This window comes from Scyliorhinus torazame, chromosome 15 (genome assembly GCF_047496885.1).
Source record: "Scyliorhinus torazame isolate Kashiwa2021f chromosome 15, sScyTor2.1, whole genome shotgun sequence".
Lineage (NCBI taxonomy): Eukaryota > Metazoa > Chordata > Chondrichthyes > Carcharhiniformes > Scyliorhinidae > Scyliorhinus > Scyliorhinus torazame.
Genome location: NC_092721.1, coordinates 152,228,867 through 152,241,568, shown reverse-complemented (window position 1 = coordinate 152,241,568; position 12,702 = coordinate 152,228,867). Strand labels below are relative to the sequence as shown.

The 12,702-nt window shown below is 48.6% G+C and overlaps 1 protein-coding gene across 2 annotated transcripts in view; it reads left to right on the top strand.

The window, feature by feature from the left end:
* flt1 (fms related receptor tyrosine kinase 1) overlaps window positions 1-12,702 on the top strand; it is a 315,859-nt gene that overhangs the window by 291,487 nt on the left and 11,670 nt on the right. The window contains exon 30 of one of the 2 annotated variants that reach the window (XM_072476945.1): window positions 7,792-12,484. The exons of the other annotated variant lie outside the window; for it this stretch is intronic. Coding sequence (XP_072333046.1) covers window positions 7,792-8,008 — 217 coding nt within the window. The 3' untranslated portion in view covers window positions 8,009-12,484. Of the gene's footprint in view, window positions 1-7,791; window positions 12,485-12,702 lie in introns of those variants that run through there. 2 annotated transcript variants of the gene reach the window in all.

The following is a 12,702-nucleotide window of genomic DNA, read 5'->3' as shown; positions in this document are numbered from 1 at the left end:
CAACAAGAAAGAATTGCACAGGCTTGAGGCGGATCTCCTGAGTGACGGCCCAGGTTATTAAAATGAAAGTGACTCCCCAGAGGTAATCACACAGTTTGGGGATTTGGACTGAATGTTCCAGCCAGAAGATCCTCGTTAACCATTCGACCACAGGTTCTCAATCACTCCATGTCCTGAAAGGACAGTCAGCTGAAAAAACAACGTCAACATCTGAAGCAAGGGCACTCATTTTCCATTTCACATTAATCCCAATTTATTTTTCCCCTCCACCTCTCATTTCACCTTTGTTAAGGAAACGTGTCCGAAATCAACTTCATGAAGGTCATTATGGGAATGCTTCATTGTCTGAACAAACGTTTCAGCCAGCCCATTTGTGGCAGGATGATAAGGAGCAGACCGGATGTGTTGGATTCTGTTCTCCTTCAGATAATTTTTAACATCTTACAAAATAAACTGTAGCCCATTGTCGTTAAGAAGTTGTAATTGAATCTTGCAAAAATCTCACCCAGTCTTTCTATTGTTCTCTCCAAGGGTGCAGTCTTCATAATCTCAACTTCAGGTCATTTTGAGTGTGCATCTACCACAAAGACAATTTGTCCTTCATAATCTACATAAACTCTTTGCCATGGCCCTTCTGCCCATTCCCATGGGTATAATGGTGTGAGTGGCGGTAGGTTTCAATCCTTTTCACAGACTGAACACATGGCCCCCTTCTCCTCTAGCTTCTGTTTATCCCCTTCATCCTTACTCGTGAGCAAGGATTATTGTCTAAACGATTAAGCCAATTCCTGACGACACGCAGGAATAGAACAAATTTTACAGCCCAAAGCTCTCCGGCATTACTCATGGTAAAACGTCCGTTACGCACAGCATTTGATTTGCTGAAACCACCTAAAACAAGAGAAATTGTTGAGAGGAAACAGCAAAGTCAGATTTTGCGATGCAAGAACAGGACTAAACGCCAGTGATTTTCAGACAGGTCAGGAAGTATTGGCAAGGAACTGCACTCTCAGTGCCAAGTGGACACCTGCTATTGTCTTAACATTGACAGGAATGGTCTCCTACACCATTCAAACAGCGGATGATGTATTGTGGAGGAGCCTCCTCATCAGCTTTTAGCAACTAGAACTAGTTTGCCAGAGACAGTCAACCGAGAGTCCACAACAAACTGTGCCAAGTGGAGACCTAGACATTCCTGAGAACCTGACGATACCAGAAACAACTGTGGAAGACAGTACCTTTGTTGAGGACACTTCAACACCGAAACAACCTCCGATGACTACCTCCACTCCGGTTGAGACAACTACGGACGACATCTAAACTAAATCAAAAACACCAGAGGTTGCAGTCAACCCTAAAAGCAGACGTCTGAGCTTCGCCAACAACCACACAGAAAACAATGTCCTCCGAAACGTCTAACTTATTGATTGTTGTCTCTATTAATTGTTCATAGTATAAATTTTAATTGTTAATGTTATAATGTGGGTGAGATTCTCTGTTTGGGAGTCTCCGCCACAGTAGAATTGCAAACAATTTACACATGGGAGCACAAATCGGGAAGCAATTCCATATCCATTGCCATGCAAATCAATGCATGGCAAGGAATATGAGGGTTTCCCGAGGAAATACTGCTATCCGGCCACCATTTCGTACAAACCCCTGCCACCACCCCCACAACCCCTCCCCCCCCCCGAAAATAGGAGGGTAAAATCCCCTTCTAGATTTTAAAAGTGTCAAGGGGTGGGGAAATAGAGATTCAGCCATGATCATATTGAATAGCGGAGCAGGCTCAAAGGACTGGATGATCTATTCCTGCTCCTATTTTCTCTGTTTCTATGTTTACTTTCCGACTTAACTTTGTGTTGTCAGCAAATTTAGCAACCATGTCTTCAGCCCTTTCATTCAAGTTATTTATATAATATTGCAAGTCATCGTTCACAGGTTCCACTAATCTGACTTCACCTCTTACCTCTTCCATTACAGTTTTAAACAAAATCCGATATACCCCCTGACCAGGGGCGAAATTCGCCCGAAACGGCGCGATGTCCACCGACTGGCGCCCAAAACGGCGCCAATCAGACGGGCATCGTGCCGCCCCAAAGGTGCAGAATGCTCCGCATCTTTGGGGGCCGAGCCCCAACATTGAGGGGCTAGGCCGGTGGCGGAGGAATTTCCGCCCTGCCAGCTGGCGGAATTGGCCTTTGTTGCCCCGCCAGCTGGCGCGGAAATGACATCCCCGGGCGGCGCATGCGCGGGAGCGTCAGCGGCCGCTGACAGTTTCCCACGCATGCGCAGTGGAGGGAGTCTCTTCCGCCTCCGCCATGGTGGAGACCGTGGCGGAGGCGGAAGGGAAAGAGTGCCCCCACGGCACAGGCCTGCCCGCGGATCGGTGGGCCCCGATCGCGGGCCAGGCCACCGTGGGGGCACCCCGCGGGGCCAGATCGCCCCGCGCCCCACCCCAGGACCCTGGAGCCCGCCCACGCCGCCTTGTCCCGCCGTTCAAAAGGTGGTTTAATCCACGCCGGCGGGACAGGCAATTTATCGGCGGGACTTCGGCCCATTCGGGCCGGAGAATCGAGCGGGGGGCCCACCAACCGGCGCGGCGCGATTCCCGCCCCCGCCGAATCTACGGTGCCGGAGACTTTGGCAACCGGCGGGGGCGGGATTCACGCCAGCCCCCGGCGATTCTCCGACCCGGCGGGGGGTCGGAGAATGACGCCCCAGAACTTTATATATCAGGTGCTCTGGCACTATGTATTATGTACTGAAGAAAGACCCTACTCTAGCTGAGTTTTGCCTGCCAGAAATGGCTTAGGATGAAAGTTGATCTTCATCTGTCACTGATGGAGCAGTAACTTTACCAGTTACCCTGGGGTTGAATCATACTCTTATGAAAATTCATTGTGAACAGGTTTCATCTCTCAAATAGCTAAGCTAAAAATAATGGGCGAAATTCTCCCCCAACGGCGGGATGCCCGCCGACTGGCGCCAAAGCCGGCGCCAATCAGACGGGCATCGCGCCGGCAAAAAGGTGCGGACGTCTCCGCATCTTTGGCGGCCTAGCCCCAACATTGAGGGGCTAGGCCGATGCCGGAGGGATTTCCGCCCCGCCAGCTGGCGGAAATGGCGTTTGTTGCCCCGCCAGCTGGCGCGGAAATGCGGCGCATGCGCGGGAGCGTCAGCGGCCGCTGTCAGTTTCCCAGCGCATGCGCGGGAGCGTCAGCGGCCGCTGTCAGTTTCCCGCGCATGCGCAGTGGGGAGAGTCTCTTCCGCCTCCGCCATGGTGGAGGCCGTGGCGGAGGCGGAAGGGAAAGAGTGCCCCCACGGCACAGGCCCGCCCGCGGATCGGTGGGCCCCGATCGTGGGCCAGGCCACCGTGGGGGCACCCCCCGGGGTCAGATCGCCCCGCGCACCCCCCCAGGACCCCGGAGCCCGCCCACGCCACCTGGTCCCGCCGGTAAATACCAGGTTTGATTTACGTCAGCGGGACAGGCAATTCCTGGGCGGGACTTTGGCCCATCCGGGCCGGAGAATCCAGCGGGGGGTCCCGCCAACCGGCGCAGCCGGATTCCCGCCCCCGCCCAATCTCCGGGAGCGGAGACTTCGGCGGGGGCGGGGGCGGGATTCACGGCGGCCAACGGCCATTCTCCGACCCGGCAGGGGGTCGGAGCATGACGCCCAATGTTGCTTCTTTAAAGATAAAAGCTCCAATATAGGGCAAAAAAAGCTATGTATAATGGTGTCAAAACACTTGGGGAAGCTGGATCATTTCTGAAGTTTCAGTTCAAGCTTCCAAATTGCTGCTAATAGAATGTCCAAAATTGGAAATTCACCAGCCTAAGATCTTGGGCACTTGGAAGCATCTTGGTGTTTCTGGAAAGTACCTTACAATATAACCAATAGGGATACTGATAACTCATAAGCCTAGTAAATTGACACCTAGCTACAACATGAACAGAATGCACATTTCATAGCTTCAAGAATCAAACTTACACGCATTGCTATGAACAGACATTCTGTTCTGCTTTCCTCCAGTAACTGAAGCTTTACTTTCATTCTCCAAAAGGTAGTATGTACTTAATTTTTTACCAATAATTGAGATAATATATGTAAGAAATCAGTGGCTGGGATTTTCTGTCCCCTTTTCGGTGGGCAGGAATGGCAGCAGGAGCAGGCAGTCCAACGGGAGTCCCAAATGGCTTTAACACCAACGGGATTTCCCATTTTGATTGTCCCTACCCCCCGCCAATGACATAATGGGCGTTGGGAACCCCATCACCATACATTTTAATATAATTTGTGGGCTTCCCCGCTCTATTATCCTCCCACGTTTGGATTTCAGCCCACCCTGCCAGCATGGCGATGTGAGACCCGCCTGCAGGGTTCTGTGTTGATCTCTGTAGGTGCATGCACACAAGGGGTTAATGAGTAGGTAGCAGCACCACATGATCACCAGAGGGCTGGACCAACAGGGGTATACAGGGCAGCCACACGGGGTCTCTGGCTCTCTTGGGTGTGCTGTGAACAGGGAAACATCAGAATCACATAGATAGTTAGTGGAGTTACATTTAGTTACAATTGTTAAATCTTGTTATCCAATTCCTAGTTCCCATGTTAAGGTAAAGAACTCACGCATTAATAGTTATAGTTACTCAATAAACCTTTGTTGTTACTGGACGAGTTCAAGTCTTCTTCACCAAGATTCAGAGGACCTCACCATCAACCAAGGATTGAGTAACACGTGTTATCGACCACGCAGGTAATACTACATGGTACTACGGAGTGTGTTGGCCTTAACGGATCTCTTGGGCACAAACCAGTAAGATGGAATCACTTCCAGAACACCTCAGAACCTCTGGTAATCTCCAGTATAATTGGAAGATTTTCCTGCAACAATTTAATTTGTTTCTGGAAATTAAGGACATGACCGCTGCGCCAGATTTAAAAAAATTGCATACCTCTTAGCTGCGGCAGGGAAACCGGCCATGGAGATATATAACTCATTTACCTATGCCGAAGGGGAGGACAAGAATAAGTGGGACACAATTATTAAAAAATTTGATACCCACTGCAAATCGAAGGTGAATGAAACATTTGAACGCTTCAAGTTCACCAGGCGTATACAAAGGCCAGGAGAATCATTCAGCAGCTTTCTCACTGACTTAAAGCTGCTGGCCCAATCCTGTAATTATGAGACCCTCCGTGACTCCCTCATCAGAGACCAGATTGTCAGTGGCATTTCTAATGAGGGACTCAGAAAATCTCTCCTTAAGCCCAAAAATCTTGATCTTGAAATGGCTACACAGCTATGTTCTGCTCATGAAATCAATGAAGCACAATATCAACAGTTTACTTACCGGGACCAAGGCCTCCACCACGAGGTTGGAGCAGTCAAAATGGTGGCCCAGGCTTCTCAAAGGCGCTCCTCCACCGGCAATCCCGCGCGTGCGAATCTACAAGTGGCCCACACACATGCGCAGTTCGAACGGAGACTGGAACCGGCTGAGAACGCTACTGCGCATGCGTGAACGTGCCAGGATGGCGTCATGACGTGTCGTAACTGCGGACATGCCCACTTAAAAGGATAATGTCCAGTTTATGGCAAACAGTGCCTGAGGTGTGGAAAGTACAACCACTATGCCTTCAAATGTCGAGCTGTGCTACAGATGACTTCCACGGGACAACAACTAAGACCCTGCGATGTTCGGAACGTGGCATTTATGGACCGCCAACCAATATTCAGTGATTACCTGTCCGGAAACGATGACCTTGCCTATGATGACTCCTACGGTGTGGACACGATTACAGTAACGGAGGAACCTTACATCACCACGCCTCATCCAAAATGCCCGAAAGTGAACAAAAAGGGGTTTAAAGTCTCAAAACAAAAAATTATTTTCCCCAGCGACAGAATGAGGCTCGAGCCTCCACTTACAGTTAAAGATCACTGCCGCAGCACCCTGAAACATACCGTTTGCAACACCCAAAGAGACGAGCACAATGACAAATCCATAGCGAAAGATTTGTTCATTGACGATGATTACTCAGGGGATGAGTTCCTCATTGGACAAATAGAGCACCATGACACATCCTTGACAAGAAGCGATGATTTGCTCGCTGACGAATGCCAGTCAGCCATGGATCAGTTCTCCGGATCTGATGGTCATTGCAGCAGCAACATGGGTGCCAAGTTCCATGCAGGTCTCATGGTGGGAGAATCTAGGACCATGACGACATGGCAGCTCGCCGACAAAATGGATGACAACCACATGTCATATATCCTAACAGAAGGCGACGCCACGCAGAGAGCACAGATTGACTCCACTGAGGGAGTGATACCGGCATCCATAGCAAGCTCCTTGACAGGCTCCAGAATAGCCACAAGCGACGACTCCGGAGCGACAGCCGTGAACGAGGAAGACTATGACGGTCTATCTGCCTTGTATGAGCAGCCAGCCGCAGACATTAAATGTCTACCCACTGTTGATCAAAGCAGTGAACAAAACCACAACAACAACAGATCTCGTGATTTTGTGTCTGCGCCGCAGCAATCACCCAACCCAGCTTGAAAAAAAGATGACATACGGGGTCAACACTGCAAGCACAAAAGAAAGTCCGCTACTAACGTCAACTTACTTTGACCATTCCAATGTCTTATGATGTCCTCACGGACACACATAAACACTGACAGTCACAACGACATAGCGACATCAACACTGCTACCTCAACGACAGGCGAAAGGATCAACCGACCTGATCAAACACATACTGTCTGGACTCACAAATTTTTTCGTTAGAATTGGACTTTCTAAACGTTGATTGACTTTGTACAGTCATTAATACCATCCCATTCTGTACACAGCGTTACTTGTTTTATCCGTTCCCAGTTGACTTAATTCATTATGTTTGTTTAGTTTTCGTTACACCATACAGAAAACCTGTAGCACATTAAAAAGGGGGAGATGTAGTGATCTCTGGAGGTGCATGCACACAAGGGGTTAATGGGTAGATAGCAGCACCACATGATCACCAGAGGGCTGGACCAACAGGGGTATACAGGGCAGCCACACGGGGTCTCTGTCTCTCTCTTGGGTGTGCTGTGAACAGGGAAACATCAGAATCACATAGATAGTTAGTGGAGTTACATTTAGTTACAATTGTTAAATCTTGTTATCCAATTCCTAGTTCCCATGTTAAGGTAAAGAACTCACACATTAATAGTTACAGTTACTCAATAAACCTTTGTTGTTACTGGACGAGTTTGAGTCTTCTTCACCAAGATTCAGAGGACCTCACCATCAACCAAGGATTGAGTAACACGTGTTATCGACCACGCAGGTAATACTACAGGTTCTTTTAACCAAGTGTCTAAAATATGGCAGGAAGAGCCAGTAGGCCCAACAGCGCCTCTCCTGCCTGAGTTGACACTTAGTCAAACAAATGAAAAAATCCACTGTGTTATTATCGGAAACACAACACCTGAATAAAAGTCTTGTAAATGAAGAAACTACAAATGAAATACATACAGATACACGAAATGCAGACGCACTTGCACTGACAAGGGCATAATGAAACTCAAAAGTTCTGTTTTCATTTGGATTCTGACACACTTTTCCTGATACACCACCTTAAAGTTATTGATAATCAATTTCCTTCAGTATTTTAGCGAGATATTTTCATGCAGACATTAGCAATTTTCTATCTTATAGGCATTATATAATGCCGAATGCAGGAACGAAGCATGCGTTCTTAGATTGTACCTGGCACTGAATCTGCTTTTGTTCTTTTTTAGTTTGAAATCAGCAAGCAAGATGAAAGAGCCAGTATTATTTGAAACCGCCAATCCAACAAGTACTAACGGTACTGCTTACCACTTTGGAGCTGAAGGCAATCAAATGCCTGAACATGAGAGTTTGGATTTGCTGAATTCTTTTGAGGCAAAAATGAATTGCTGTACACCTCCACCAGACTACAATTCACTGACCTTTTATACCTCGCCACCAGTTTAAAGAAGGGCCATTTCATTAATACGGCAAATAGCGAATCTGCAAATTCAAAACTTTGCAGCACAATTTGAAAAAGACTTTGCCTCAGTGCCTTTGCCAATATGTAACCATAGTCCGCTACTCACCTATAATAAGCAGATGTTAAATATATCCAAACACTTAATGTACTGACACCAAAGATAATGGCCCAGATTTCATGGTCAGTAGCAAAGTGACTGATCTCGAAGAAAGATTCCCCAAAAGATTTAGCAGTCTCTGTGGCATGGACTTTTCCTCTGCTGACATCAATTTGAATCTGGTTTCTAGTTAAGAGGACCTTCAGATATCCAGCAATAGAAATTACTCATCACATGGGATAAGCAGGCAGTCAAAGTATTTTCACAGACAGCATACCAAGAAGTAATTAGTTCTTATTATCCATACTTACAGTCACATTTTACAGAGAGCAAAATAAATGATTGGGCTGTGCACACAGGATTTAGAAGTATGGTAGTATAGTGCTTATGTTACTGGGCTAGTAGTCCAGAGGCCTGGACTAATGATTTGGAGACATGAGCTCAAATCTTACCTCGGCAGCTGGTGAATTTAATTGACTAAACAAATTAGAAATAAAAAGTTAGTGTCAATAATGGTAACCATGAAACTACCAACTTGTGGTAAAAAACATCTGGTTCTGCCATGTCCTTTAGGAAATCTGCTGTTCTTACACAGTCTGGTCTATATGTGACTTCAGACCCACAGCAATGTGATTGGCTCTTAATTGCCTTCTGAAATAGCCTCAGAAGTCACGATGTTGCATTCAAGATAAAGACGCATCACATTCTCAAGGTAATTATGAGTCGGCAATACAGAGCATCAGCCTCAATGAATGAATCAAACATGCAAAAGTTGAAACATTGTAAATCCAGTTTAAAAAAAAATAAAGGTGTGATTTTTTTTGTCATAATAGAGAAATTTTGCATATATAAAAAATTATTTCCAGGATCAGAGAGGCTTTGTCAGTGTATTTGTGAATATATTACATAGTTAAAGACACAGATATGTCTCATTCAATGAGATGCAACTTTTTCAAGGGTTTTTATGGTGGGCCTAATAGCAGAAAAGCGCAAAGTCTTGTCAGTTCCGTGATTTCTGCTTGATTTCAAAGGTGGTGACATTTGTGGGGAACTCAACACTGTTTTCCTATTGGGAAGAAGAGAATCGCTGAGAGCAACCTCTGTATTTATGTATTTAACTGCTGTGCAGGTGCAGACTCCAGTGGTTATTGTCACTTTCAAGGGAGTAGTGGTGGCAAATGCAGTTTTGTTGTCATTAATACCACAAAATCCTGAGCCCAACATTCCAAGGAATAGAATTCTGTTCTCTTTCCACCTCGTGGCCTGAACACTGTATAACTAGAACAAGTAAAATCTCAACTTGTTGCGTTTCCAGCTGTTTTTACACTATTCCAGATATTAGGCTGGATTCTCCAGTTCCTGTTTGCTGGCGGCGCGATTCTGTCTTCCCGACGCTAGTCAATGGGATTTCCCATTAAACCCATCCAATGCTGCCGGAGAAGCCACGGGTGAGGGTGCGTTGTCGGCGGGAAAAGTGAATCGCAACAACCAGACTTCAGGCATCGTGTCTAAGACTACCCAAAAGAGCATTGAATTCATACACTCCTGCATCAGACGTTGACAAGCCCCATTTGAATTATTAGAGGCAATCTGAAACATCTCCTGGACAGTTTGGATTTGAGCCCCCAGTAACTTTCAGCTACCCAGTCTAATTTGATTACAGTATCCACTTCCTTACAATTTCACACAGATAGATAAATGTAAATGCTGGTCCACTTTAGTGCACACGATGTACATTAATAAAGCTGCTGTGAATATAAAGCTAAATTCCATGAATTGTGACTGCTTCAGAAATACATGGAGCAATTTATCGGCCTCGTCGTACCCGACTTGGTGGCGCAGTTGAATCTTGCGAGAGGCCCCTCAATGCAACCAAACCTAGCGAGATGTCGCAACCTGGACGTTGTCCACGCTGGCTGAGATACAGATCAGCATATTTGAATTAGCCTCGAGGCTCATTCAAATAGGGCATGTGTCAGATTCGTCCGATGCCTGGGAACTAACGGCATCCAAAGCAAAGCCTTGACTGGGAGCTATTTAGTACTGCTCCACACAAACGTTGACCAGGCGCAATGGCACCTGGAGTATTTTCCAGGCCACTGGAGACCCCTCGGTGGTCAGGGACAGGAGAGGGTGTCATCCCGGCTCACCCTCTGGCATCTGGGCACCTCAGCACTGCCAGCCTGGCACCTCAGCACTGCCACCTTCGCTCCCCCCAGCCCAGGTTGGCGGTGCCAATCTGGCATTTTTGCTTGTGCGTGATCGGGCTGGGGTTTCCTGGCATGGGTGTTGAGGAGTGCGTGGGGGTGGCATTGGGATTTTAAAATGATGTCCTGATCTCTCATAATGGGGAGTTCCAGTGAGCAGAGCTCCTCATTGTAAAAGACGGGGCTATGTGCGGCCTCGGCATTCAACATTGGCTGCGTTGAATAGACATGTGTTTCTCAGCAATGTGAGTGCCAGGAAACACGTGGCTAAATGTGATCACTCGGTGACTTTGTTCCCTTTTGGGAAGATCGCGCCCTACGAGTCATTGGGTAGCGGTGGGCAACTCGCCAGCAGAGCCGGCGGGAACGTCCCTGAAAGACCCGCCACAAATGAATTTATGAACTTTTTCGTTCAATCGTGCCCTTAGAAATTTTTGGGTTGAATTCCACCCATGGTGGAAACCCCCCTTTAGTGTCATACGCTGGCTTTATTTTAGAAGTATTGCTTATTTGTTTTGTAAAATTACAAATTAAATATCCCAAATGCACTATGAAATGAAAGAAAGATTTTGAATTTATCTTGTGCCTTGCATCTTCCCAGAACACTTCGCAGCTGATGGATTATTTTTGAAGTGTTGTCACTATTGTAACCTAGCCAGATAGCTAAATGATGTAGCGTTTTCTGTGGTTGATGAGTAACAAAACACCAGGGCATTTGGTAAATTTCCCATATCTTCAAATAGTGCAGTTGGATCATTCCAACACACGCAAGGTGGTGCTGATGTTTCTGTGTGACATCTCATTTGAAAAGTTATATCTGTATAATGTAGCACTCCCAGTACTGTACTGAAGTATTGGCCTAATTAAGGGCTCAAGACTTTAGGGTGAACTCACAGGGTGGGATTCTCCCTTCTGGGGACTACGTCCCCACGACGACAGGAAAACCGGTGCCAACCACTCCGGCATCAACAGCCCCGAAAGTGAGGAATTCTCCAAATGTTCGGGGGGTAAGTTGACGCCGGAGTGGTTGGCGCTGCTCCAGCCGGCGCTGGAGGGCCGGTGCAAGTTCACGCATGCGAACAGCCAGCGTAATCTCGCACAGGTGTGGACCGGCCGGCAGATTTCCGCGCATGCACGGGGGTTCTCTTCTCCTCGCTGCCCCCCGGGGAATATGGCGGAGCCCTACAGGGGCCCGGCACGGAGGAAAGAAGGGGCCCACGGAAACAGCCCGCCCGCAGGATCGGTAGGCTGAGATCGCGGGCGGGACCACCATGGGGGCCACCCCCGGGGTCGGATCCCCCCACGCTCCCCCAGAACTGCCCCAGCACACTTACCTGCCAGGTCCCGCCGTGTGTGAGGTGAGTAATTCACGCCGGCGGGACTGGCCAAAACTGGACGGCTCTCGGCCCATTGGGGCCCAGAGAATCGCCGGGGGGAGCCGCTGTCAACAGCCCCCGACCGGCGTGGCAGGAATTCCGCTGCCCCCCGAGAAATGGCGTCGGAGAATAGGCCAGCCGGCGTCGTGGTGGCGGGACGGGATTCGCCCCTCCCCCCCGGGGATTCTCCGACCCAGCGCAGGGTCAGAGACTCCTGCCCACAATCTTCTAATTCAAAGAGTTCTACCATTGAGCCAAGTCTGACACTGTAGTTATTGTTTATTTCAGACCATAAGATATAGGAGCACAATTAGGCCATTCGGCCCACCGTGTCTGCTCCGCCATTAAGTCATGGTTGATCCCCTTATTAATCAAGAACCTATCTATCTGTGTCTTAAAAATACTCAGTGATTTAGCCTCTACAGCGGCAAATTCACAGATTCACCACCCTCTGACTGAAGAAATTCTTCATCTCTGTTTTAAAGGATCATCCCTTTAGTCTGAGATTGTGTCCTCTGGTTCCAGTTTTTCCAACAAGTGGAAACATCCTCTCCACGTACACTCTATACAGGGCTCACAGTACCCTGTATGTTTCAAAAACGGCGCAAATCAGACGGGCATCGCGCTGCCCCAAAGGTGCGGAATGCTCCGCATCTTTGGGGGCCGAGCCCCAACATTGAGGGGCTAGGTCGGCGCCAGACGAATTTCCGCCCCGCCAGCTGGCGAAAAGGCCTTTGGTGCCCCGCCAACTGGCGCGGAAATGACATCTCCGGGCGGCGCATGCGCGGGAGCGTCAGCGGCCGCTGACAGCATTCCCGCGCATGCGCAGTGAAGGGAGTCTCTTCCACCTCCGCTATGGTGGAGACCGTGGCGGAGGCGGAAGGGAAAGAGTGCCCCCACGGCACAGGCCCGCCCGCGGATCGTTGGGCCCCGATCGCGGGCCAGGCCACCGTGGGGGCACCCCCCGGGGCCAGATCGCCCCGCGACCCCCCCAGGGT